Source organism: Antechinus flavipes, chromosome 1 (assembly GCF_016432865.1).
Source record: "Antechinus flavipes isolate AdamAnt ecotype Samford, QLD, Australia chromosome 1, AdamAnt_v2, whole genome shotgun sequence".
Lineage (NCBI taxonomy): Eukaryota > Metazoa > Chordata > Mammalia > Dasyuromorphia > Dasyuridae > Antechinus > Antechinus flavipes.
The window spans coordinates 165,754,089-165,781,440 of NC_067398.1; the positions used below are offsets into that span (position 1 = coordinate 165,754,089).

The following is a 27,352-nucleotide window of genomic DNA, read 5'->3' on the forward strand; positions in this document are numbered from 1 at the left end:
CAAGCAAACAACCACAGAAAGTATGAAAATGCTATGTTGTGGTCCACATTCAGTTCTTAACAGGCTTCTCTCTGGGTGTAGATGGCTCTCTTCATCACTAAACAATTGGAACTGGTTTGAATCATCTCATTGTTGAAGAGAGCCACTTTCATCAGAATTGATCATCATAGAATCTTGTTAATACCATGTATAATGATCTCCTGGTTTTGCTCATTTCAGTTAGCATCAGCTCATGTAAGTCTCTCCAGGCCTCTCTGAAATCATGATGCTGATTGTTTCTTACACAATAATATTCCATATTCATATATATATTCTTCATATACCATATATTCATATACCATAATTTTTTCAGCCATTCTCCAACTGATGGGTACCCACTCAGTTTCCAGTTTCTTGTCACTACAAAAAGGGCTATCACAAACATTTTTGCACACGTGGATCCCTTTCCCTCCTTTAAGATCTTTTTGGGATATAAGCCTACTGAAGCACTATTGGATCAAAAGGTAATGTGCAATTCTTTTAAAAATATTTCCACATTTATCATTCTACACAAATAAAATCAGATTATAAAAGGAAAAAATAAGAAAAAAAAGAAAAAGCAAAACAACAAAAAAGGTGAAAATACTATATTGTGATCCACATTCAGTCTCCCACAGTCCTCCCTTTGGATGCAGATAGCTCTCTCCATCACAGTTGATCATCACATAATTTTGTTGTTGTGTACAATGTTCTCTTGGTTCTACTCACTTCAGCATTAGTTCATTTCAAATCTTTCCAGGCTGCTCTGAAATCATCCTGCTGATTACTTCTTATAAAACAATAATATCCCATAACATTTATATATAATAACTTATTCAGTCATTCTTGAACTGATGCACATCTACTCAGTTTCCAGTTCCTTGCTGCTACAAAAAGGGCTGTTACAAACATTCCTGCATATGTGGATCCTTCTCTCATTTTTATGATCTCTTTGGGATACAGACCCAATAGAAACACTGCTGGATCAAAAGGTATGCAGTTTGATAGCCCTTTGGGCATGGTTCCAAACTGCTCTTCAAAATGGTTCAATCACCAACAATGTATTAGTGTCCCAGTTTTCCCATATCCAACTTTTATTATTATATTCTATCATCTCTAAGTCTTTTTCACATAACTCCTGTTATCTAGGCTACCTATATTGCATAGTTTATTCTTTTTTGCTGAGGCAATTAGGATTAAGTGACATGGCTAGGATCACACAGCTAAGAAGTGTTAAGTATTGAGGCCACATTTGAATACAGATCCTCCTGACTTCAGGGCTGGCACTCTATCTATTAAATATGCTGCCCTATCTAGCTGCCCCAGTTTATTCTTTTAAAAATAAAAATTTATTGAGAATGTTTTTTCCATTACCTAAATTCCTCCAATCCCCCTCTCCTTTTATTGTATAGATACTCATCTTTATAAAACACTAAGAACTGTATTGATCTCAGTTATTTCTCATTTGGAACCAAAAAGTCTTACCCCCTAGTATATTTATTAATTTTTAATACACATTACTTTATGAATCATGTTGGGAAAGAAAAATCAGAACAAAAGGGAAAAACCATAGGAGAGATTAAAAAAAAAAAAAAAAGAACCAGAAAAAAGAATTGAACAAAGCATATGTTGATTTATATTCACTCTCCTTAGTTCTTTTTCTGGATAAAGATGGCATTTTCTGTCCAAAGTATATTGGGATTGCTTTGGATCACTGAACTACTGAGAAGAACTAACTCTTTCATAGTTGATCATTGCACATTCTTGCTGTGTACAATATATTTTTGGATCTGCTTGTTTCGTTCAGCATCTGTTCATGTAAATCTTTCCAAGCTTTTCTAAAATCAGTTTGTTCATTATTTTTATAGAACATTTATTATTTATTTATAGAATATAGATTATCTTCATATATCACAACTTGTTCAGCCATTCTCCAATTGATGGGCATCTACTCCCTTTCCAATTCTTTGCTACCACAAAAACAGCTGCTACAAACAATTTTGCACATGTGGGTCCTTTTCCCTCCTTTATGATTTCCTTGGAAAATAGACTTGGAAATGGCACTGCTGGATCAAAGGGCATGAACAGTTTGATAGCCCTTTGGGCATGGTTCAATTGCTCTCCAGAATGGTTTTATCATTTCCCAACTCTACCAACAAAGCATTAATGACCCAGTTTTCCCACATCCCTGGAGCCAAAAAGTCTTGACACTAATTTTTCACTCTTTTAATTTGATCGTATCCTTGAAAACCTTTAATGACCCTGTTCCCATACATGAAAACCACCAAATTTCTTAACTTAATATTCAAGGCTTCTTATTGTTCCAGCCTAACTCTTAAGTGCCCTCTGCATTAGCCAAATTGGATCTTTGCTTTTCCCAGCACTTGTTCCCCAAGCTCCCTAAGCTCATACTTGTGCAGACAAGGTCCTGTTTCTGAGCAAAAGCAGAGTCAGGAATTAACATTTAAGTGTTCGTAGGATAAGGTACAAAATCATTGTTCAAAGCCCTGGCTGTGCTACTTCCTCCATGAAGCATCATATCCTTTTACTAAGAAGAGATCTCACCTTCCCAACTTTATTATCCTCTTATGCTACAAAGGTAAATTACAAAGCATTCCAACTTCAAACTCTGGGCACTTTTATCCCAGATTGGAATGATCTACCTTTTCATTTCTATCACCTGGCTTCCTTTAGATAACAATCCTACTTTCTACAGGGAAATTTCCCAATCCTCTAATTCTGAAGTCCTGCCTCTGCTGATTATTTTCAATTTATTCTCTATGTTTATTTCTACACAGTTGTTGGAATGTTTCCTCCATTAGACTGTGAAAACCTTGAGAATTGAATTATCTTTTATCTTTTTTGTATCCCCTATGCTTAGCACAGTACTTGGAACATAACAAGCACTTACATGTTTATTGACTGATTAGACCCTGCTTTATGTTTCCTATTAGATTATAGTCCCAGCTTTTGGCATGGCACCCATCCATCAGGAATCAGAGACTTAATCAAAGGAATGAAAACATCTAGCAGTAATAATAAACTTCAGGAAGAAACTGATTATAACAGCAGTCAGTTTCATTTTACCTTTGTAGCAATTTGAGTAGATGTACTCAATTATTGCTTACATTAATCCAAATACTGATTGCTAATTGTCTTGAAGAAAAGATGAATCTATACAAAAACAAGGTAAGATAAAAAAGAATAAAGAAATCATACTTAAACCTAAAAAACTGAGTAAAGAATCACTACTTTTGAAAAATAACCCAATGCTTTAAAAAAAAATTTTTTTTTAAAAACCCAATGCTGCAGTATTAAAAATCCTTGGGGAAATTTGCTAAGTTTATCCTGGTAGAGGAACTGAGGGAATAAATTGTCTTCTAGAAGCTTTATTTACTATTTTTCTAATGTAAAGGATGAACCAAATCAACAAAAGATTCTGTTTTCCTCTATTTCTAAGCAATTTTGCTGTATTTAAAGTGACTCATTTATTTTTATGAACAATTTTGGAGGGAAGATGCATTACATTTCTACCAATAGTAGCAGAGAATGTAAAAATCAAAGTCCATAAAGAAAGGAAAATGCATAATTAAAGGAAAAAAATTCCCGTTCATTTAAATCCGGTCTGCTGACCACTTCGAGCCTGATGGCTCTTGGGCACATTAACACAGGTTCCACAGTCAGTTAAAATAAAAAGACAATGTTACCTTCTACTGAAGAAGTTGTAGTCATCTTCTGGAAGTATCTGAATTCATTCCTAATAACAGGAGAGACGCAAGATTAGGCAACATCTACGGTACGAAGTGCGTGCTGATGGACTTTGCTTAGGAACTCCAGTTGATTCCTTAACATTGTCCAGCCCCCTTCAATTCCGTTCTGGCCAGAAGACTGACCTTTGCAAAGAGAGTGTGCAATTCAGCCCCAGAATTGCAGCCCCTCCAACCTTCCCCTTTCTTCCCCACATATCTAAAAGTAAGCCTAAGGGGCACTGAAAGAGCACCCTTTACAACGTCTTTCACCATTCCCTTAAAAGCCCAGCTCTGAGAAGCTGCCTCCCAGGTTCCAATTCGGGTAGATCCAGGACGACCACGGAGGAGGTGTCAGTTCTACTACACACTTTCCCAGGCAAGTCAATCAAACAATAAACGTTTATTAAGTGCCTCTTATAGGCCAGGTACACGCGCAAAGTTTGCAAAAAAGAGGCAAGTCAATTCCTGCTCTCAAGTGGCTAACAGCGAACGAGTTCGCGTGCATTAAGCCCCGGCTCCAGATTCGGCCCAGGAGGGTGGACGGGGTACCTGAGCGGGGGCCACGGCAGGTTCCCGTTCTTTCCTATGCCCATGTTCTGGGATACGGCGGCGATGCAGTTGATCGGTCGGACCATGTCTGCACGCAACGGGTTTTTAGAAGGCAGCAGCTCTTTCCCGGGCAATCTAGGAAGGACCAAGGCGTCCGCGTGATACGCTGATTGGAGGAGAGAGGCGCGGGCCTCTTCGGGCCCGCCCTTGACCTCCTACGCGCCGGCGGGTCGTGACGTCATTGTCGCGCGGGCTGGGACTTGGAAGAGGGCAGCGCGTGCTTTCTCACGCTTGCGCACCGGATCCCGGAGGGTTCGCTCCTGTGTAGGGGGGGAGGGTTACTTTCGCGCTGGGCTCTGCTTTCCGTGTCCTTTGGCCGCCTGCTCCTAATGCCGCGGCGGAAGCCAGTCGCCGGCGGGGCCGGGGCCGCCCTGCCTGTGCCAGCGGCGGCCAGGCAAGCGGTGTTGAGTCGATTCTTTAAGCCAGCGGGACACCTTAAGTCCTCCTCCCCAGCGGGGGCACCTGGGAACTCCAGCTGTGACTCTGGAGCGCCCCCGGAGCAGCAGGAGCACCAGTGGTCGGTGCGTGTGGTCGGGGAGGGGGTGGGCGGAAGGAGGCGGGGTCTGGGCTTGGAAAAGTGCGGGAAGCTGTCATACCGGTGGGGAGATGGGAAGGGAAAAATGAGGATGGGGCCGTGGTACCTCGATGCTGCCAGTTCTAGGAGGATTCCTCCAGTACTTGGGGTTTGTGAATCCCATCAGGTTGACTCCCCTCTCCAGCAAGGACTACTACGACCCATGCCCCACAGGGTCCTTAAGTTTGACTCTTCCGAACTTCCCCAAGTTTGATTCTTCATGGGAGAATCGTAGGAAAAGAGGGACTTAGCCAATGTGCTGCATAGGAATGATAATAACAACGACAACTATAGTTTATATTGTACTTAGTAGTAATAATGATGTGGATGATGATAATTAACATTTATGCAGTGCTTACATGATGATAGGTAATTTTTATATGCTTTTTTTTTGTCATGTCCGACTCTTTATGACCACATTTGGGTTTGTTTTTTGGCAAAGATACTGGCATGGAATAGTACCATTTCCTCCTGTTCTTTTGGTAGATGAGGAAATTGAGACAAACAGGGGAAAGTGACCTGCCCAGGGTCATACAACTAGTCTCTAAGGCCAGATTTGAACTTGGAAAGATTAGTTTTCCTAACTTTAGGCCCAGCTCACTGACACACACTTAATAGTAATAATAATAGATGATGATGATAGCTGACATTTATATAGAGCTTAATAATAATAGTTGATGATAATTATAGCTAATATTTATATAGTGCTTAATAATATTAATGACAATAGCTAGTATAATAGTTATAATAAAAGGTAATATTTACATAATACCTACTATGTACTAGGCAATATGGTGAGTCCTTTACAGTTATTATCTCTTTTGAGTCTCACAACAATCTCATTTGATTATCTGGGAAATAGATGTTATTTACCATCCTTATTTTACAGATTAGGACACTGAGGCAGATTCTGGTTTGACTTCTCCAGAATTACAAGATTCCTTGACATTGAGTGACAGTGGAATAAGTCAGCTGTTCATTAATTAACATTAGCTATAGCTATATGTCTGGCCCATCTTCTTTTCTTATATGTCTCTTAGAGTACTTCCATATCATCGCCTGTGCCCTTTGTTGGCAATGTGCTGAAGTTTACCCCTGCCCACCATGTGAATCATCATCCTCTAAGTGATATGATACATGGATACTGTGGTATTCCATGATTTCCATCCATATGTGGAGAATATTTATATTGAAAAGTCTGACCTTTGTGTTATGGAAAACTTGGCATCATTATAAGATTGTACAATTTCCTACACACATTCTTGTTCATCTTGTCTATACAGTTGTTGATCTCTGCCCCTCTTGTAACTTCATCAAGATTTCCCTGTGTAACTGTGTAGACTACTTATAAAGATAATAAATAATAGAGAAATAAATAATAGAAATGGTAAGCAGGCAAGTGGATTGGTAGTTACTGATATTACCTTAGATATTATCTCAAAGATATTATCACATCTTTTTGGTATTAAACATTTGGTGTCTTCCTTTCAGATATTTTGAGAATCAATCTGTTAGCACCATCAAAATTGTATCATTTCCAGCATGAGCATTCTTTGTGTTTATTTGGCCTATTGCACCTATTTTTTCCTTTTTTCTTTTGTTTTCTTTGGCATTTCTTTAGTACTTTTCTGGGATGTAACTTAGGAAGTACATAGAAACTCTTAGGATTCTACCCAAAACTTTTCTAGTTTAGCAAAATTACTCAGAACTTGTGTTCAGATGGCCCTGTCTTCAATCTACCAATCAACAAGCAGTCATCAATTGCCTTTTGTATGCAGGTACTATGCTAGTACCTTGAGGATCCAAAGCCCAGAATGAAATATTCCCTCTCCTTTGGAACCCATGCTCACGTTCATATCATAGCTAGCTTTGGAGTAGGACTTTAGAGGAAAAGAGATGAATGCAGAGAAAAAGGCACTGATGAGAGTTCTTGGAGTTTTTAGAGAGAGTAGTTTCAGTAGAATGATGAACAAGCAAATCAAGTTGCTGTAAAATGGGTGGGTTTTGAAACACTGGAAGTAAGCCCAAAAAATTAATAAATTTCTGTGGTGTTTCAAGCTACTGTGAGCCAATGTGCAGTATACGATAGGTATAAATATGTTCCACTGTAGTGGAGCACTGAAATTTAATTGTGTGAGTTTTTAAGGGACCTTTAAGCAATAAATATGCATCATTATTTCTGGAATTTTAGAGGTAAGGGCCAGAAGAAATCTAGGGTGATAACTTAAGGATAAACTAAGGTAAAAGTAATTTATTTACTTATTTTAAGATAGGGGGACCTGAGCAGATTTGTTGGCAGATGGAACAGATTTGATGGAGAGAGAAATTATTGAAATAGGATATAAGCTTGTTCCTTGAGAAAAGGGATTGTTTCATTCTTTATTTTTTTGTATGCCTACCACTTAACATTGTATAGTATGAGGTAGTGCTTGATAATAGCTTATTAGTTGATTGAATAAGGTCTAGGAGAAGTGGGAATCAAGGGATCAAGAAATAGTTTAATAGCTTGAGTTGGAGGAAGACCATCTTGATTTAAAGAGCTCCTTCTATGTCGAGGGTAGTCTCAGTTCAGTCTTCTGAGTTAAATAGGTAGAGAGAGAGGGCAAAACTTGGAATACTTTCTGCAGGCTATGTTACAAAGAATCAATGAGAGATGAATGGAACAATTATGGTAGAGTAATGATGTTCCATTTGAAGTTAAATTGTGTGACTCTGCAAGGAAACAGTTGGTATATTTTTGCTGTGATTTCTTCTTTTTTTAATAATAGCTTTTTATTTTCAAGATACATACATTAGTTTTCAATATTTATCTTTGCAAAATCTTGTATTCCAGTTCTCTCTCCGTTCTTCCCCCCCTCCTCTAGATAACAAGTAATTCAATATAGGTTAAACATGTGTGATTCTTCTCTACATATTTCCACATTTATCATGCTGCACAAGAAAAATCAGATCAAAAAGGAAAAAAAAAAAGAGAAAGGAAGAAAACAAAAGCAAGTGAACAACAACAAAAAAAGGTGAAAATACTTACTTGGCGATCCACATTCAGTCCACACACTTCTCTTTCTAAATGCAGATGGCTCTCTCCATCACAAGTCTATTGGAATTGGCCTAAATCATCTTGTTGCCATTGTGTATAATGTTTTCTTGGTTCTACTCAGTTCATTTAGCATCAGTTTATGTTAAGTCTCTCCAGGCCGCTCTAAAATCATTCTGCTAATCGTTTCTTACAAAACAATAACCCATAACATTCACATACCATAACTTATTCAGCCATTCCTCAACTGATGGGCATCCATTCAGTTTCCAGGTATGATGTCCTCTTAATAGAAATTTTCTAACAAAGTAGAATGGGTAGGTAATAGGTTCCTTCAAACTGGAAGTTTTCAAGGGGAAGCCATATATGACCACTTGTTAGTAGTAATGTTGTAAAAAAGAAGGGATGGACTAGATGCTCTCTGAGGACCTTTCCAATTCTGATATTCTCTGTTTCTGTGAATCATGAATAGTTTAGCAAACGTAATGGACATGACCTGTGGCTATGGTACAGAAGAATAAGGAGGCAGAGGATTCAGGAGTACAGGACACTAGTGAAATGAAGCCAAATAATGTTGATGGTTTGGAGGAAGAGGGATGGAACAAATGACAAGAGGTCACGATCAAGGTGAAAACCAGGTTCGTGAGGAGCAAGTTTGCAGGAAAGGTGGATACAGAAGATTGCAACTACTTTTTGTAACTTCTATCTTTGTGACAAGGGCACCATCAGCCTTCCATTCACCCAGGTTTTCAGCTTTGAAGTTACTCTTGCTTTCCCTATCCCTTCATTATCAATCAATGCCAATTCTTATTGATTTTGATTTTGCGACATATATTCCATCCACTCCTTTCTTGATACCCATGTGAAAAGCATACTGATTTGGACCATCATCATCTCTCATGGGGGATATTGCAATCGATCTTCTTTTTTATCTCTCTACTTTTCAAATAACCATCAATTGATAACACTTTTTTTCCCTTTTTTTTTTTTAAAATTGTGTGTCTTCTTATTTTGCCTAACAGCCACATAAGGGCCTGTCCCCATCTCCTCATTAGTACAGAAGCTTTGGACTGATAGATTTTGAACTTGGACTGTTTTATTCCTTAAGTCAATATGGTAGCCCACTTATCTCAAGGATTCATTGTATTGGTGCTGGTGCCTATTTTAGGTAGGCTGTAGCGCTATTTCAGCTAAGAATTCTTGAACTTATATCAATCCAGCAGCCTGAGCCTTCCCAGTAGGAGGCACTATAGGTGTGGGCTTCTACTGTTATTCAAACTGATATTCCCAAATGGCAATCAGCATCAGTAGCTCCTTGATTCTCAGTCTTGCATCTGTGCTGTCCTATCTTGTCCTTCTTTAATTCTGCCTTATTTAAACTGACAATTATTCCAACTTTGGCAAATTGGTTAGTGATTCCCTAATTATATATAAGCTTAAAAGATAAGTGTAGAACATATAAATAGACAACTAAGTAGGTACACAAGGTGGGGTAGTAGTAGATAGAGGGCAGGGCCTGGGTGTCAGGAATCTCTCAGTTCAAATCCAGCCAAAGATGCTTAATGACTGTATAATCTTCGTGAATCTTAAAATCTTTTTGTCTCAATTTCTTTACCTGTAAAATGGAGATAATAACTACCTCTCAGGGTTGTTATGAAGATCAAAATAATTATAAAACACTTAGGACTGTGCCTAGCACATAGTAAGTGCTGTATAAATTCTCGTTTTTATATTATTAACTGATCTTAAATAGGAGCAAGTTGAGTTATTTAAATGTCAATAATAGCTAAAGTGGAAAGCACTTTAAATATATTTCTTTTGATCTGTGAAACAACCATGTGAAGTAAGCTCTACTATACATCTCATTTTATAGATAAGACAACTGGGGTTAAGTAGTTTGTCCAAGTTCATACAACTAGGAAGTATCAGAAGCAGAATTTGAACTCAGATTTTCCAGACTCTAAGATCAGACCTTCATCTGTGATACTAACTAGGGCTACTGAGTGGATGAGGAGTGAATCTGGAACCAGGACTGCTCTTTGGAAATGTCAGTTTGGCTGGGCTGCCTTGGTTCTAAAGAGATAATCTAGTATTTAAAAGAATGATGTTTTCTTATGGTCGAAGCAAGATTATGAAGGACATTTTTCACATAGCGCATATGTATTAGGACATTTCAGAAAAAAGACTTAAATTTGAACTCCACGATATTCAGGTTTCTCCAGGTCCTACAAGTGGACATAATAATAAATCACATCTTAAATTTTCATGTTTTAGGAGTCTGGAGTTAATGGAAGTAAGAAGAGGATGCTGGAATATGATGAGCCTGTTAACAAGAGGGCAAAGCAAGCTCAAGGAAATGAAGAAGAAAATGATGCTGGAATGATCAGGAGTTGTGGTTAGTTCCAGATTAACAGACTTTCAATGTAACTAAGCAGCCAAGAACCTGATTCTTTGCATTTTGGGTAGTGATAATGAAGTTGCTGGAAAACCTTATGCTTTTTTTCTTTCTCTTTTAAAATTGCTTATTGATTTTTTATTGTTATGTTATGTCTGTTTTCAAATATATTGCTCCTTCATCTCCTATTCAAAGATTATCTCTTATAGGAAAGAACAAAAAGTATAGGAAAGAAAAAAACCCAGTTCAGCAAAATCAGCTAGCACATCTACCAAATCTAGGAGTTTATTGTATCCTCTGCAGAGAAGGGACAGACATTTTATTTTCTTATCTCTTCTTTGTGACCAAGGTGGGTCATTGTAGTTATATAGTGTTCCAGTTTTTAAATTTTTGGTTTTTCCTTTTCTTTTTTTATTATTATATTGTCATTATATTTATTACTTTCCTGGTCCTGCTTATATCACTTCTGTAGGAGTTCATAGGTCTTCTAGTGTTTCTGTAATCTTCATTTTCATCATTTCTTATGGCCCGTAGGTAGTAATTGTGACTGGAGAACTGGACTTCATGATTAGGAAGGCCTAAGCTTGAATCCTGCTTCAGTCATTTTTACTTGGTCTAGTCAGTTTCCTCTTTTAGTATCCATTTTCTCATCTATAAAATGAGTATTATAATAACAATAACAACTATCTCCATTGGATTATTAGGAAGATCAAATGAGATAACACATGTAAAACAGTTTGCAAACCTTAAAATGCTGTAGAAATGCTAGCTATTATTACTAATTATTATTATTAGTACTAATTCAAAAGTCTTTGTAGAGTTTTTAAGCTTTCATAGCTTTATACTTTTAGCTTTCACAGCTTGAATCTGCATAAAGACTTTTGAGACATTTTGTATCATCATGATGATAATGAAGTAATATTTCATTTACATTCATGAACTACACTTTGTTTAGCTATTCCCTAGTTAATGAGTGCTTTTTTCTGTGGGGAAAGAACATTTTTTCCCATTATTTGTGGGTGGAAGTATCTATCTATTTCTCACTCAGGATCTCAGGGTTTGGGGGAAAGAGGCCATGAAGATGCTCCATGTTGTCATTCTCTAGTACCTTTGCTAACTCCTCAAGGGCTGGGTTTTTGTTGACTAAAGGGGCATCATTCAATCACAGTTTTTGATGAGTGGTTTCATTGTCATAGTGTCAGTAAACCTCTGAGGCAGAAAAATTGGAGATGTTTTTTTCCCACAAAAGGTATTGCTGGGAGGAGTTAAAAGGAAAATGTGTCATAGCATTGCTGCCATGATCAATGATAGAATCATCTCTTCCCCTCCTTCCCAAGGCATAATTTCACTTATAAATTTATAAGCCTCCACAGTACGTGATTTACAGAAATAGTTAGAATTTAAGAAAATTACATATCTGATGAAGTATTTTTTCTTTTATAAGAGAGATAGAGTAGTGACATGGTGGTGGTGGTGGTAGGTATATGTAGAATCCTTGTGCCTTTTGTTTTTAGATTTGCTTCATCTCTTTTGGGTTTTCCTAATGAGTTCTGTTCTTTTCTATTTACATCTAATACTTTCTTTTCACTTCCAAAAGTAATTTTAGAATTCCATTGTGTCATTTGATCTCTGGAGCCTAATGTTCCTTGTAGCTAGGGCAAGTATAGCTGTAGCAGCTTTCTACTTGTAAGTCTCATTTCCTATCTGAGGTTGAAATGAAATCTGAGGTTGAGAGTGTATACGTGTGTCTATGTATATGCCGTCTGTCTAGGTTGTCTAAAGTAACCAACTTGCATTTTATTTTATTTAAATTATAGCTTTTTATTTTTAAAACATATGCATAAGTAATTTTCAACATTCAGTTTTGTAAAACCTTATGTTCCAATTTTTTTTTCCTTCCCTTCTCTCCCCACCCCATCTTTTAGATGGCAAGTAATCCATTATGCTAAACATGTGCAGTTCTTCTATATGTATTTCCACAATTATTATGGTGCTAAATTGCATTTTCATTGCAGTGCAGTTTTCCTTTGGGTTACATGTCTGATGGACATCAGTTTTGCTTTTTTTTTTTTTTTTTTTTTTAAACCAAAAGTGGAAGCTTGTTTAACATTGCTTATTATCCTGAAAGTCATAATAATTTGATTTTCACATCTGAACTTATGGGAGTTACAGAATCACATCTCCTTTTTGCATTTAACAATATATACAGTATAAAATAAATGCATTTATACAAATGGACATTTGTTGGAGCACACAGAAATTACAGCTGTGAAGTCCATCTACAGCTATAGACATGCTTTTGGTTTTGTTTCATTTTGATTTTTAACTACTGGTTATTATGCAACTCCTGGATTATTATAAGCAGTTTAAATTTTTTGTCCTTTTATGATCTTTGCACATAAGAGTGTCATAAAACATTATCTTAGGCAGGTAACCAGAGATGCTTAAATAATGAAGATGCAGTCATCAACACCCATTTCCTGTTCTGTAAGGAAAATAGCAGTTTAGAAATTTTTATATCTTTTATGTTATCATTTAAATGCAAAATAGTGGAATGAATACAATAATCTGATCTGATTGAAACACAAATGTAACTTCTGGGAATCACACAGTCATATGTAAGAAAAAAATAACTGAAGCAAACATAGAAATCAGAATCATTATGGCTAAAACATACATCTTTAAACTCTCCCAAACTTTGCATTAAGTAAGTGGTTTTGGTTCAATCTTTCAAGAACTCCCCTTCAGTTCTTTTGAACTGTTTTTTTGACCTACTGTCTTTTGACCAGTTTTACTTTAGAAGCTTGGGATGGCCAAAAGTTACTGAAAAAGAAAGCTAAAATTTGTACTGTACTTGTTTAATACATCTCTGTCTCTTAGGTTTTTGGCTTTTGACCCTGAAATCCAGATTCTTAATATGATAGAATGAAAACAGTGTTTATGTATTTGCTATATCAATTTCAAAAGATGCTAAATCATATGCAAAACAAATATTTGTTATATAATTTTCAAAGGCTTTTTGATTTTGAATAATGAATGAATGAATGCCTTTATAAGTCATCCACTTATAACACTGGCCATCATTTATTTACATCTTGTACAGAAAGATCTATTTCTTAGTGTAAAACCTACTTATTTTATTTTATTTAATAATAACTTTATATTGACAAAATCCATGCCAGGATAATTTTTTTACAACATTATCCCTTGCACTCGTTTCTGTTCCAATTTTTCCCCTCCCTCCCTCCACCCTCTCCCCTAGATGGCAAGCAGTCCTATATATGTAAAACCTACTTTAAAAAAATCTACTCATTATTAACTGCTATTTGATACTGAGATCCTGAAGTTAAATTTTCTTTTAATTTTAAAAATAAACTTCTGTTAATTATTAATATTTTTTGATACTGAGATCCTAAAATAATATTTTCTTTTCCTTTTAAAAATAAACTTTTGCTCATTATTAATTATGTGATATTAAGATCCTAAAGACATATTTTCTATTTTAAAAATAAACTTTGACTAATATTTGTTACTTTATTACAAAATACTAAAGTTACGTTTTCTTCTAATTTCATATTTAAGAACCAAGGAAATGTCTGAGGCCCAGGATGATTTTAAAGTCTCTGGAAAAATTAAAAGAATTCTGCTGTGATTCTGAGCTTCCGTATAGTAGATCTTCAACTGAACTGCCACAGAGGAGATTGGCAGTTTTACCAAAATGTACAGATTTTGAAGACATTAGTCTAAATGCAAAGCATATTGTTCCCTCTGAAGATTCCAGTTCTCAGAAGGTATGTATCTTGTGTCCAGAGGAGCATTTATTAGAGGACAATAGATTTTGGTTCCCATATAGGGTCCACTAGCACTATATAAGGGACTCAGAAGTATATGCTTTCTTTCTTTCTGTAGCCAATTGTGTTGTGGCAGTGGGTTCCATTTAGATGGAACAGAACCAAAAATTGCTCATTTCACTTTGGGATAGCTCTGTTAGGAAGTTTTTCTTGTATCAAGACTACTTTTACCTTTTGTAACTTCTATTCAGTATAACTAGTTCTGTGCTTGGATCAGACAGAATAAATCTATTTCTGCTCTTCCAAATGGCACCTTTTCTAAACTTAGGCACCCAGAATTGAACTTATTCCACATGTGTTATGAGCAAAGTAAAATGCTGCTGGACTGCCTTCCCCTTATAAGATCTTGGAAACTATGCCTCTTGATGCAACCCAAGATTGCATTAACTTTTTGTCTGAAATGTTTTACTGTCAACTTATATTGAGTTTATAATCTCTTAAAGTCCCCATTTATAAATAGATAAATTGCTGTACAGCCATTCCTTTGCCATCTTGTCTTGGAAAAGTTGATTAGTTGAACTTGAAGGTAAAACTTTACATTGGTTTTTTCATCTTATGATTTCAGTCCAGTTTCCTAACTTGTTGAGACTTTTTGGATATTGACTCTCATGAAGTGACTCAGATACCCCTCCCAGTTTCCTGTCATTTACAGATCTCATTTAAGTCTTTTTCTAAATCCTTGACAAAAGTGTTAAATAGCATGAGACTAAGTTTAGATTCCAAGTTCAGGAGGACTTCAAGGAATGCTTTTCTATGACACTAAAAAAACATTCAAAAAGCATAGTTTTTAGCTAGTGTTATCATTTGCTAAAATAAGTCTATCAGGTTATTCATAATGGAATGGCCATTTGGCCATTCTCCTAGACCAAAGACTCCTAAAGGTGGTAGGGTTATAATTTATATGACCTTTGAAAAGGAAGTATTCCTGAAGGATGCCTAATTACCTCTAATTGGTTAATCAAATGGGAGATAAGCTATCTTGAGGTATTGTGGCTTAAGTCACTTAAATCTTGGTCAAAGAGATATTGATTTCTTTATCACCTGTCTTGATAATAGGGAGGAAAAGCATTTCCCTAGGATCTAACAGCCAAACACAACGAACAGTAATATACCCATTAACCCAAACTTAGAATTTCTTTTACTGTCTGATTAGATCTTGACCTAAGTAAATTTTTAAAGGAATTTTCCCACATTGGTTGGTGTCTGGTTGAGGAAGTAGAAAAGGGGAGAAACTTTGGACTTAGTATAATAATTATTTATTAAATATAAGAGAGCAATATTCATTTCTCACATTTCCAAGTTTATGGAGAATCACTAATTTGAATCCAGCCATTTAATCAGTTCTAAATCTATCAAATTGTTCTGTCATCTAGCCAGCCCCTCTTAACTTTTTCTACTACTGAGTGACCCTTTTTGCCTGAGAAATTTTTACATTATCCTAGGTATATAGATATATAAAATAGGCATACAAACCAAATTTTTGCTAATAATAATAATTTCACTATTCCCACATTCAGTTATGAGACCACATATGCTAATTGTAATGCTGGAGAAACTGAGGAAAGATAGAGATTAGAGAGTTTTAATATTTTATCTGAAAGAGAGAGATTTACTGGGACTAAATGGACCCATGGTTTGGTCCCAGGGCTGTTTGAGACTATCGTCTCCAAGAATCTAGCCAACAATGTGAGTTCTCAATGATATGTGGCTCAGACTTGGGGGTAGACTGAGGCAGGGGTGGAGTCAGAGTGCTGAGAGTGGGAAAGGGACCACAATCTGGTTCTGACAGTGTGGGTGGAGGCATTCAGATAAATTGGGATTACAGAATGGGGAGAGGCACCCAACATTTTCATGATGTCTAAAATAGAAGGTCTTCTTATCTGGATCATCATGATTAAGAGGGAGGGGTGGTGTTGCAGGATTGAACCAAACAATTAGGAACTGAGGCAGAACAATTCAGGGAAATCAAGTCAGGACAGCAAAACAGAACTGTGGTACAACAACATCACTGTCTTTTCCATATGAATAACATGAAATACATTATCTAACACACTTCTAGTACTGATGTCTTGTGTTTTACATATCCTCTTGCATATAGGCTTGCTAGGAACTATGTAATTTCCTTTTGGAAAGAAGTCTAGAAAACTTGGTATTATGGTTTAATAACCATAACCATGTGGGGGAGATGATGTGGGAGCATGTCCCTCAGTACAATATCACATAGACAGCAACTACATAACTGGATAGCAAACATAGGAGGTCAAAAATCACAGGAGACAAATCCAAGAACTCAGATATTTAAAAAACTTTAAATTTTTCTTTTGTATCCCCTTTACTTCAAAACCTCTCTCCTTCCTGTTTTAAATTTGGCCTCAGATACTTTCTAGATATATGACCCTGGACAAGTCATTTCACCCTGTTTTCCTCAGTTTCCTCAACTATCAGCTGAGCTGAAGAAGGAAATGGCAAACCACTCCAGTATCTTTGCCGAGAAAATCCCAAATGGGGTCATAAAGATGCAGGCATGACTGAAAAGACAGAACAATAACAAACAATAGATCATTAAAGTTACACAGTATTTAGCAGTGTTTTTCCTCTTCCCATTAACGTTTTTGTTGTTATTCTTTATATTGTTTTTTTCATTAAGCTTGCTTCACTCTTCATCAAACATTAGAAATCATCCCTTAGCTTCTTGCATCTTTTATATTCATTGTTTCTTAAAGCACAATAATATTCCATTGTCTTCTTGAATTACAGTCTAACTGTTCTCCAGTTGTTGGTCATCTACTTTGTTTCCAGTTCTTTGCTACTTTGAAAAAAAGCATTGCCATTTTTAAACTTAGTTCTTTCTTATTTAAACTTACTTACATCTCCCTCCTAGATCCATTATATCTCGTGGTAATCTTTGTAGCCAGAGGACTTTCTCAACAAATTGTTTCAGCTTCTTGAAATTAGTCTCTTGCCTTCAAAGAGAAAAATCTGCTTTTCAAGATAATTTCTTGAGGTTGCAGCTCTATTTTTCTTAATGTTGTATAGCTTTTTTCCCCCTCCTTAACATCCTCATCCCCCATCTCCCAAGTCTGAGTTCCAAGGTTATTCCTTTCCCCCTCCCCCACCTTTAAATGTTATTTCTCTTTTCTTCTTGACAACTTGGAAAATTGTAGCTTTTCCATTTAAAGTTAAAAACTTGGTGTGAATTTGGATTTGAGGATGTGCCATATTCCCCTCCCTTGCAGACTTTATCCTTTTAGAAAATTTTCTTTCATTCTTTAGAGCCAAGTATGTAGAGTATTCAAACAGTTAAGGGACCTCTATGTATCAACATAGTTCTCACCTCCTGTTCCTGGAGTGCATTTCCTCATCAGAATTTCAGAATCTTCCTTTTCTTTTTAAGATTTCATTCAAGTTCTTTCTCCTTTGTCCTGCTGATAGTATTCTCTTCCATGGTTTCCTGAAGCATTTTGTCTAGCTTTCTCCTGTCCCTTCATCCCACTCTACCTTTCGATTCACTTTATCTGTATCCTTTGTCCTATTCCTTTGATTGAAAGTAGGCCCCTTTATGTTAGTTCTCTGAACACAGAAAGACTACTGGCTCAGAGATGTGAGAAATAGCTTCATTGAACTTGGGAGAAGTGAAGTTTAATGTCTTTAATTGCACAACTGCAAAAGTGGGTATTCTATAGAATATGAACCCTTAGGATCAATAGACATAGTTTTTTTAATACTCCACATGCAAGTCCCTCCCCAGATTTCATATTGACTGAGTACCACTGAGGTCACAACCTCTCTGGAGGGCCTAATCTTTCCTTTTTCCCCCCTATGTGAGCATGAATCTTCACCCCTGATTACATCATTATACTTTCCCTTGGTATTCACCTTATTTGGATATAGTTCAGTTCTTCCTGATTCCCCACTGATTACTACAAAGGTTATGGCGTATCAGAAGAGCCTGATTCCCCTTGTGAGTTTAAGTCTTCTCTGATCATATTTCCAAACTTTCCTTCCAAATCCCCAACTCTAATTATATTTTGCAATGTGTTTTCTTATTCTAAATTCTGAGTACATTTTTCTTCTGTTTTCAACTCTGAGTCCCTCATCCCTGACTCATTTTCCTTTTATTAGTTTTGTTTCCTTTTTTTTTTTGCCTTTTCTGGGGGAGTGAGGTGCGGGGGTTAGCCTCAAAATTTAATTTAATGCCTGGTACACTTAATAAATGCTGGTCAACTTGATTTGACTTGACTAATGATGTTGACATCCTTTTAAATTATTTTATTCCTATTCTTATTGGAAAGATTCCTCTCATGGTTAATGTTACTGCTGGGTTTGATGTTGGATACTATTTAAGAAAATCCTTTTATTATCCTAATTCCTGTGCTTCACCTCATTTCTTTGTAGTTCTCCAATTTAGTTTTTGTAACTGGAAACCAGACCCCCATCCAGTTCTCACATAGAGAGTATTTGAAATTTAGGTGGTGTAGTAGTGGACAAGCTTTTGTAACTTGGGGTCAAGAAGACACATCTTTCTGAGTTCAAATTCTGCCTCAGACATTTACTAGCTGTGTGACCCTGGATAATTCACTGTTTGCCTCAGTTTCTCATCTCTAAAAAGAGCTGGAGAAGAAAGTAGCAAATCACACCACTATCTCTACCAACAAAATCCCAAATAGGATTATGAAGAGTCAAATATGACTGAAAAATTACTGAACATCACTTTTTGTCCTATTGACCAATGTTGTTCAAAGAATCATAGGATCTCAGAATTGGAAGAAATCCCTGAAATTCTGGGATTTCTGTGTCTGAACAGAAATCCTTTTTGTAACATGGCTGATTAACAGTTATCCAGCTTCTTGAATACCTGTGGTAATGTAGAGCTCACTCAGGCAGCCCATTTCATTTTTGAATGATTTTCTTAGTAAATATTGTCCAGTATTAGATAGAACTAGCTGTGTCTGCAGCTTTTAGTGCTTTGCACAGAGCCTCCCACATAGCATATGCTAATAAATGTTTGTTGAATATGATGTATTGCAGTCTTCAGTGCAGTCTGGAGTTAAATAAGTCTAATTCCTTACCTGAGTTGAGCAAAACAAATATTCACATGCTAGAAGGGTTTCTTTCATGTCCACAATCTCTTTTCTCTCTATGCCCTTTTAGGTCTTCTTTATTCCAGTTCCTTCATGACATCTTGACATCCTTATTTATCATCCTTTAGCATGCTTTCCAGCTTGTGGGTGCTGTTTGTAAACTGTGATACCTAGATTTAGGCACAAGACCTGATGCAGTTTGAACAGTCCTCCCAACTTACCTCTGCCTCCCAGACTCCCAAGATTTTTTCAAGTGCCGTCTGCTTTAGGACACACACACACACACACACACACTTTTAATTTTATGTACAGGTTATTACTTTTGTCCCCAATAAAAACTTAGTTCTTGAGGGCAGGAACTGTTAAGTTTTTCCTTATTTCGTTCTTAGCACCTACTAAGTTGTCTGATAGTAGGCTCTTAATACGAGCTTCTTTGAATGGATGAATTTTGGACATTCTCCTTATGGAACTATAATCTGAGGTGACATTGGTGTTTTGGTTATCACTGCATACACACTGTTGGTTCACATTAAGGTTGCAGCCTGCTAACAGCTTTTGATCTTTGTTACACAGTCAAAAAAATTATCTCTTGAATTGAATCCTTTAGCATCCAGTTTGGTAAAGGATCTAGAGGCTGTTTTGTCTGACGATCTCTTGAAGAAACTGGAGTTGTTTAGACTGGCAAAGAGAAGACTTGGGGTAGCCATCAAGTACTGTCCTCAAGAATTTCAATAATTTTTTTAATGGAAAAAAGTTTAAATTTATCATGTTTGGCTTCAGAAGGCATAGTCAGAAGTTTGAAGGGGGCAAAATGAGGCTTGATATTTTGTAACAGAACTATCTATAAGTTTCATAGGCTGTTTTAGGAAGTAGTTTTCTCTTAACTGCAGGTATTTAAGTAGAGATTGAATGACTATTTTAGGGTGTCTTAGAGTGGAGATTCTTTTTCAGATCTGTGTTGGTTTAGTTGGTTGCTTAAGACCCTTTTAGCTATTAATTCTTAACATATCAGCTTTCAATTTATTAGACTTGGCTCATTGCTTTAGCCTGATGAAATGTTTGTGAGTCTTGAGTTTGTCATTTGCTGTCATATTATTTTTTTACAAATTTGGTTTGACTTCTGAAAAGTTGATATGTATATAATCTATGTCTTTAATTAAGTTCTTGATAAAAATGTTAAACAGAAATAGACCAAGGATGGCCCTCTGGCATCCCATTATGCTTTTTTTTTTTTTAAATCTGAGATTTTTTTATAATTTCTTTTAGGAGTGTTTGATGGGGATTCTAATGTAAACCAAGAATGTGCTAAATTGAAGAAATGGAGTAATTTGATTAAACAATTAAATGATGTGTAAGATATGGTTATATACTTTAATTTTTCTTTTTCTTGACAGGGAGGATCACTTTTTGGTTTTGCTCATTTTTCGTTATCAAATAAAAGTCATGACAGCCTACAGAGTACATCTGAGCCCAAACCTACTAACAGAAGAACCAAAAGCATCTATACCCCATTAGAACTGCAATACCTAGAAATGAAAGAACAACATAAAGATGCCATCTTGTGTATTGAATGTGGATACAAATATAGGTTCTTTGGAGAAGATGCAGAGGTAAATTGCTTCTTTCAAATATTTTAGATTACTTTTCTTATCTAGTAGCATATAAATTGTAGCTTATAGCATTTTCTAAAATTTTTGTTTCATATTTCTGACTTGATGAGATTATTTTTGGCTAGTTAGGAAAAGTGAATCTTATCAAGCCCTTAAAATGTACCTATTTACTTTTTGTTTTTATGTAGAAAAATTAATTCAGAAATGAATGAGGTTTTTTAAAATCATATGTATATATAATGTGCAAATTTGTTTTCATTTTTGACTGCCTACATCCTTGGCTGAAGAGTAATCTTGCAGGCAAATACAGCACTTTTTGATAGATTTGGGAAGATAAAGAAAATCCTTTTATATATCTTTTTATAAAAAGCTTTCAGATTCATTTGCTGATTCTTGAGGTCTAGCAGTTATATTTTGCAAAAAGGAAGTAAAGTATAGGATTCTGCACAGGAAAATAAGATTGTGAATTTAGTGAGTTTGTATGTATTTATATTTGTATTTTGCAGATTGCAGCACGGGAACTCAACATATATTGTCATTTAGATCATAACTTTATGACAGCAAGCATACCAACTCACAGACTTTTTGTTCATGTACGCCGTCTTGTGGCAAAAGGACACAAGGTAAATGTTAGCTTTGGTTGGTTGATAAATGAGCATGGCAGTTCTTGACATTAGAAAAAAATGAGTCTTTCTAATGAAATTTGAAAGCTCTCAGATTTGTATTTTGGCATATGAAAGAAATTTGTTTTTCTGGGTTTTTCTTGGTACTTTGTCCTTATTGGGTTATATTTTAGTCAATTCACTTTTTTAGTTGCAGTTAAATGTGGCAGAATTCCAACTAGGTAGTGGAGTAGATAAAACAGTGGATCTGCAGTCAGGAAGACCTGAGTTCAAATGTGGCCTTAGACACTTATTAGTTGTGTGACCTTGGGAAAATCACTTAACTCTGTTTGCTTCAATTTTTTCATCTGTAAAATGAGCTGGAAGAGAAGATGGCAAACCACTTCACTAACTTTGCCAAGAAAATCCTAAATAGGGTCACAAAGAATCAAACATGACTGAAAATGACTGAACAACAACAACATTAACATATGTGGCGAAGCAATTCTAAATAATTTGGCTGGATAAACTTTTTTTTAAATTTTTAAATTTTTTATTATATCATTTTATTTATAAAACAAATGCATGGGTAATTTTTTCAACATTGACCCTTTCAAAACTTTCTGTTCCAGATTTTCCACTTCTTCCACCACCCCTTTCCCTAGATGGCAGTTTATCCCTGGATAAACTTCTTAAACTATTTCCATGTAGTACTATTACTATTAGTCTTTCCATTTTAGTAATGTATTGCATTCTCTACATCCAGCGTGTACAAATTAGCCTCTCAAGTTTAAAATGTAATTATTTTAAAGTCTGACACTTGATTTTAAATTTTTTCTGGCATATTCTTTACAGGTGGGAGTAGTCAAGCAAACTGAAACTGCAGCACTGAAGGCTATTGGAGAGAATAAAAGTTCTCTATTTACTCGAAAATTGACTGCTCTTTATACTAAGTCTACACTTATTGGAGAAGATATCCTTTTGCAGTTGATAATTTAGATTTTAAAAGTTCCTAATACTTTTTGTAGAATTTTTTTTTTTAAAGAAGAAGGATTTATATAATCTTTCTTTCAAGTTGATACTTTTTGACATAGCAAGACATCAAAATGTGGGTATGTGCTATAATGATGTTTGATGGAAGATGAATGGGGAAAAAAATAGTCAATTGAATTAGGGTTGAAAAAATAAATTTTTGGTAACAGCTTGCTAGAAGACAGTGATAGTTCATTAATATCTTTTATTTTTTGGTAATGTTATTATGTTATGATCTATTATTGGAGAGACTGTCCTAGGGACAGATTTTGTGATCAGAGACTTCATTACCAAAGGTAGAAATAAGATGAGATGCATAGGACTCTGTTCCAGGACTTTGAGCTTCTCTTTTTGCCATATCTTTTTTCTTGCCATATTTTTTCTGTTACTTGAGCAAGTATTTCCAGCTTTCTTGGCTTGTTTTGTTATATTCCTATATATAAATATACTACATATGTATATATGTATATTTTATATATACACATACGTATACATAAAGATCTCCCACATCCTTCCCCCTTCTCCCCTTAGCACCAACACACACACACATGTGTTGCACATTTATCTCAGTTATCCATTCATCTGTCTCATCTGCTGAATCGGGATTGAAATCCATTCATAAGATTCTTGTGCATTAGATTGCATAACTGCCTCCTACATAGATAGCTGTTGCTTCTGCCATCATTTTTAGAATTTCTTTCATTTCCCTCAAAACTCAGGCCAATTTTTGTTAAAGGGAGCTTTTTCTTAAAAATGTATCAATTGAGGTCTTAACTGAATTCTTTCCTGTATTCTTTTAGTTATCTTCTCTTTTGTACTCTTAAGTCTCTCTTATTTTATATTTTTCCATTTCTTTCTACTTCTTTTTAATTTTTCTCATTTTTTTCCTTGTCAGTTACTGGGTATTTTAAAGTTAAGAGGAAGATTACTTATATTGTGTCTTGATTGCTTTGATATATTTGTGCTTTTACTTTTGGCATTAATTTTTGATGGCGGCTTAGACCTCAAGTAGCATTACTCAGGAAGATTAGTGATAACTATTGGAGTATCTACATATATATATATATATATATATTTAAATACTCTCTAAATAGGAAGGTAGACTATTTTGAGGACATTGTTTCTGTGCTAGCAGAATTTAGATAAATTGAAACTTAGAATTATAGAATAATAGAGCTGGGAAGTACTTAATTAAAACTTCTTGCAGTTCAAGAGGAAATATTGGTTTGGCAGTCAAAGGGTATTGGTGCAAATCTCTACTCTTCTTTGTATTACCTGGTTGACCTTGGGCCAATCATTTTCATTTTAATTTACTCACTTATAAAGTGAGGGGTAAATGTCCCATGACCTTTCAGGTCCCTTTTAGCTCTAAATGTATAATCCTATGAACTAAGAGTAAAAGTAAATAAGATTAGATGTTACCTAAACATGAGATATAAAACTATATGAGAGTGAGGTATAAAAAAGTATGGAAAGCTGATCAGCTTTCTTGATGGAGAGAATAGATAGTAGATCTGCTATTATTAGTAGGAGTTGAACAAATCAATTTTATTTCCTTAAATATCTATTAAATGTGAATCCTTTGATCAAGTTAGATGACGCTGTAAATGTTGAAGGATTAATAAGCGACACATCTAACAATTATCTTCTATGCATCTGTGAAAATAAAGAAAATATGAAAGATAAACAAAAGGGGAATATCACAATTGGCATTGTGGTAAGTAATGTTTGGGTAAAATATGAATGTATATTAGATAAAGATTTACTATAAAGCTTGTCATAGTGCATGCAACTGATATGGTACCAAAATATTTTTCTGATTCATCATTAATGTAAACGTGTTCCTATTATATGCTTCATTGTGATTGCCATTTTATGGAATTATTACAGAAACTTCACTAGGTCAAACCTTGTTCTCTACAACTTTACAATTTAAGATAGACATACTTATGTGGACACACATGTGGTACTTTAGGATAGCAGAATGGAAATATTTAACAGTGACAATGAAGTCATGTTTTATAAATTCAATAAATCCATTTTATATATAGCTTGCATAAGTAAATAATTGTGTGTTAATCATTGAGGATAAATATGGGAATATGCCTAGATTTGGAAAAATAGATGAGACAGAAAAGGATTAAATTCATTAAAGGAAAGTTTTAATCTACCTTACAGATAAAATTTATACAGCTTTATTTTCCTAATCTTCTCCAGTCAATTTAAATGTAGTATATATGTTAATACACTAAAGTCTTCTTCTGATGCCTCCTTTCTTGGTCAGGGGCTAAAGGAATTGGATTATATACTCATAATGTTATTTTTGTTGTAAATTAAGTTGACAATGTTATTATAACATGCCTCATGGCTTTCTTCTGAGATGAGAATCTAGGAATCCAAATACTTGGTCATCTTGCCAGTCAGGGCTCAAAATGAATATAAATGTACATGTCTTTATGAAAATAATCCATTGTAGAAGCTGAGAAATTGTGTGAAGAAAGTAACTTTTATTCAATGTGTACTTTGATAATCATTTTCTTCATTATGAGATGAATGTGGGAAGATAGTGAAAACTTTGTTGGAAATTTTAGATTCAGGATTCAAAGACATACATTTCTTTGTTATGAATACTTTTTTAAGAAAAGAATTATAAGGCAAGTGCTGAATAACATCATTTTGAATGATCAAATTAGCTATATCTTAACAGAAAATGACTGGCATTCATGGCCATTTAATTTTTTTTAATTTGAAAGATTTCATATTTTATGTTTTTCAAATTATATGTGGAAAAAACTTTGAAACTTTCTTTGTGAAATTTTCATCTCCACATTCTCTTTCTTCCTTTTTACCTTCTCCCATCCTGAGACAGCAAGGAATTTGATATAGATTAGACATGTGTAGATACACAAAACATATTTCCATCTTAGAAGTGTTACAAAAGAAATGCACACAACCATCTCCTCCCCCCCCAAAAATCAAGAAAAACTTTAAAAAGTGTAATGTCCAGGCAAGCTTTCTGTAGGTCCTCTGGATAGGCCTTGGTCTCAGCAGGATAGTCACTGTGAGTTTGGACAGGAATAGAGTCTAAAGTCTTTATTGTCTCCTTCACAGTCTGTGTCTGTCACAGTCTGAGTCTGCCATAGTCTGACCCAGTCTTAGTGGAGGAGTGCAGAAGGCAGAGGAGCCACTAGGAAGATGATCAAAGTTGGAACGTGTCTGTTTCCAATCCTCTCAGCTCTTAAATACCTCAGTATGATTACATTATTACAGCACGCTAAATGTGTGTGAACTAGAGAACCATTACATCACCATACTAAGTACTAAATATATGTGAACTAGAGAACCATCATCTCTTCAATTCCACTGAATTAATACCTTGTTGTAAGTATCCTTGTTTCAAGTTCAGAGTTCTGGCCTTCTATGTCTCCCACTTTCTTTTATTTTAGAACACAAGTGATTACGCCCTCCCTGACTTCTCAGGAAGAGAGGTGAAAATATTAAAAAAGAGGTGATCACACCCTCTCTGACTTCTCAGGGAGGTGAGAATACCAAACTAGATATTGTTAGCAGGTTTCCTCTGGACTGAAGGGTCTTACTTGAAATAGGTAGGTATACATAAATCCATTAGCATGGGAGGTATCACACAAGCACATAATAATAGAACACAGGCTAGTAGTGATGTAACAAACAACATGAATTAACATGAGGAATTATACATATCCATAAGTTCTAGAAATATTCCAAAACCAATCTATTGTCCATTACTTCATGTGTCAGGGATTCCAATGATTCCTGCAAGTTTTGAAGTCCTGCAACAGTCTCATCATTAATTTTTCATGTTTATGAGTCAATTGCCATATTCATAGGGTTAATAGTCATGCTTTTTCAGTGGCACACATAGTCAGAGATGGAACCATCTGATGTTTCTTGGGTCTTTTCCTTTGTTTCAAGGGTCTTCTCCTTTTTTGTCTCTCTCCACACATAGTCAGAGATGGAACCATCTGATGTTTCTTGGGTCTTTTCCTTTGTTTCAAGGGTCTTCTCCTTTTTTGTCTCTCTCCAATGGACAAGACTCATTGGCACCTATCTGTTTCTTCTCCATTTGTAGAAATACAAACAAACCCTCTCCCCCAAGCAGTTAACCTATCTGGTCCCTTCCATTCACCACTTTCTGGATCTCTCCACATTACCTGGCAATTATCTAACGATAGTAGAGCTGCTTGCATTGGACCCTGTCCTTCCAGTGGGTTATAAAATCTGTCTGCCGGAGCCAGTGCATCTTTATCAAAAAAGAAGTTAATTGTATAAAGAGAGAAATTTAGAAGTTCTCTAGAGTTACCTGTGGTTCCCGCTTTTTTTTTGTTTTTGGAGGAGCGTCTTGATGTCTCTGTTTCTCCTGAATACTATTGCCTGTCCTTGAGGATTAAAGAGTATGCCAGTGGTGTGTAAAATCTTATACTGTGCACAAAAGTGTGCAAAATGTTTAGAAATATATGCAGGTCTATTATCTGTTTTTATGGCTTGTGGCACACCCATAATTGCATAAGCTTGTTTAAGGAATTCAGTGACCACTCGGGCTGTGTCTTTTGCTGCTGGTATTGCAAAAGTGAATCCTGAAAAGGTGTCTGCCACAACATGGATAAAAGACAGATGACCAAAAGATTTATAATGGGTCACATCCATTTGCCAAATTTCATTGGGTCTCAAACCACAAGGGTTTTTCCCTAGAAGTAGCATAGGAGCGTGTAAAGAAAGGCAAGCTGTACAGGCTTTTACTATGCTCCTAGCATCCTCTTT

General features: G+C 35.6%; 2 protein-coding genes across 2 annotated transcripts in view; one reads left to right on the top strand and one right to left on the bottom strand.

Moving 5' to 3' along the window:
• DHFR (dihydrofolate reductase) overlaps positions 1-4,679 on the bottom strand; it is a 33,574-nt gene extending 28,895 nt beyond the window's left edge. Inside the window, exons 1-2 of the mRNA XM_051992802.1 lie at positions 4,317-4,679; positions 3,726-3,775 (exon numbers count right to left, since the gene is read on the bottom strand). Coding sequence (XP_051848762.1) covers positions 3,726-3,775; positions 4,317-4,402 — 136 coding nt within the window. The 5' untranslated portion in view covers positions 4,403-4,679. The remainder of the gene's footprint in view (positions 1-3,725; positions 3,776-4,316) is intronic.
• Positions 4,611-27,352, top strand: part of MSH3 (mutS homolog 3) — a 216,325-nt gene continuing 193,583 nt past the window's right edge. Inside the window, exons 1-7 of the mRNA XM_051992813.1 lie at positions 4,611-4,897; positions 10,259-10,379; positions 13,962-14,170; positions 20,706-20,921; positions 21,428-21,544; positions 22,379-22,496; positions 24,127-24,272. Coding sequence (XP_051848773.1) covers positions 4,706-4,897; positions 10,259-10,379; positions 13,962-14,170; positions 20,706-20,921; positions 21,428-21,544; positions 22,379-22,496; positions 24,127-24,272 — 1,119 coding nt within the window. The 5' untranslated portion in view covers positions 4,611-4,705. The remainder of the gene's footprint in view (positions 4,898-10,258; positions 10,380-13,961; positions 14,171-20,705; positions 20,922-21,427; positions 21,545-22,378; positions 22,497-24,126; positions 24,273-27,352) is intronic.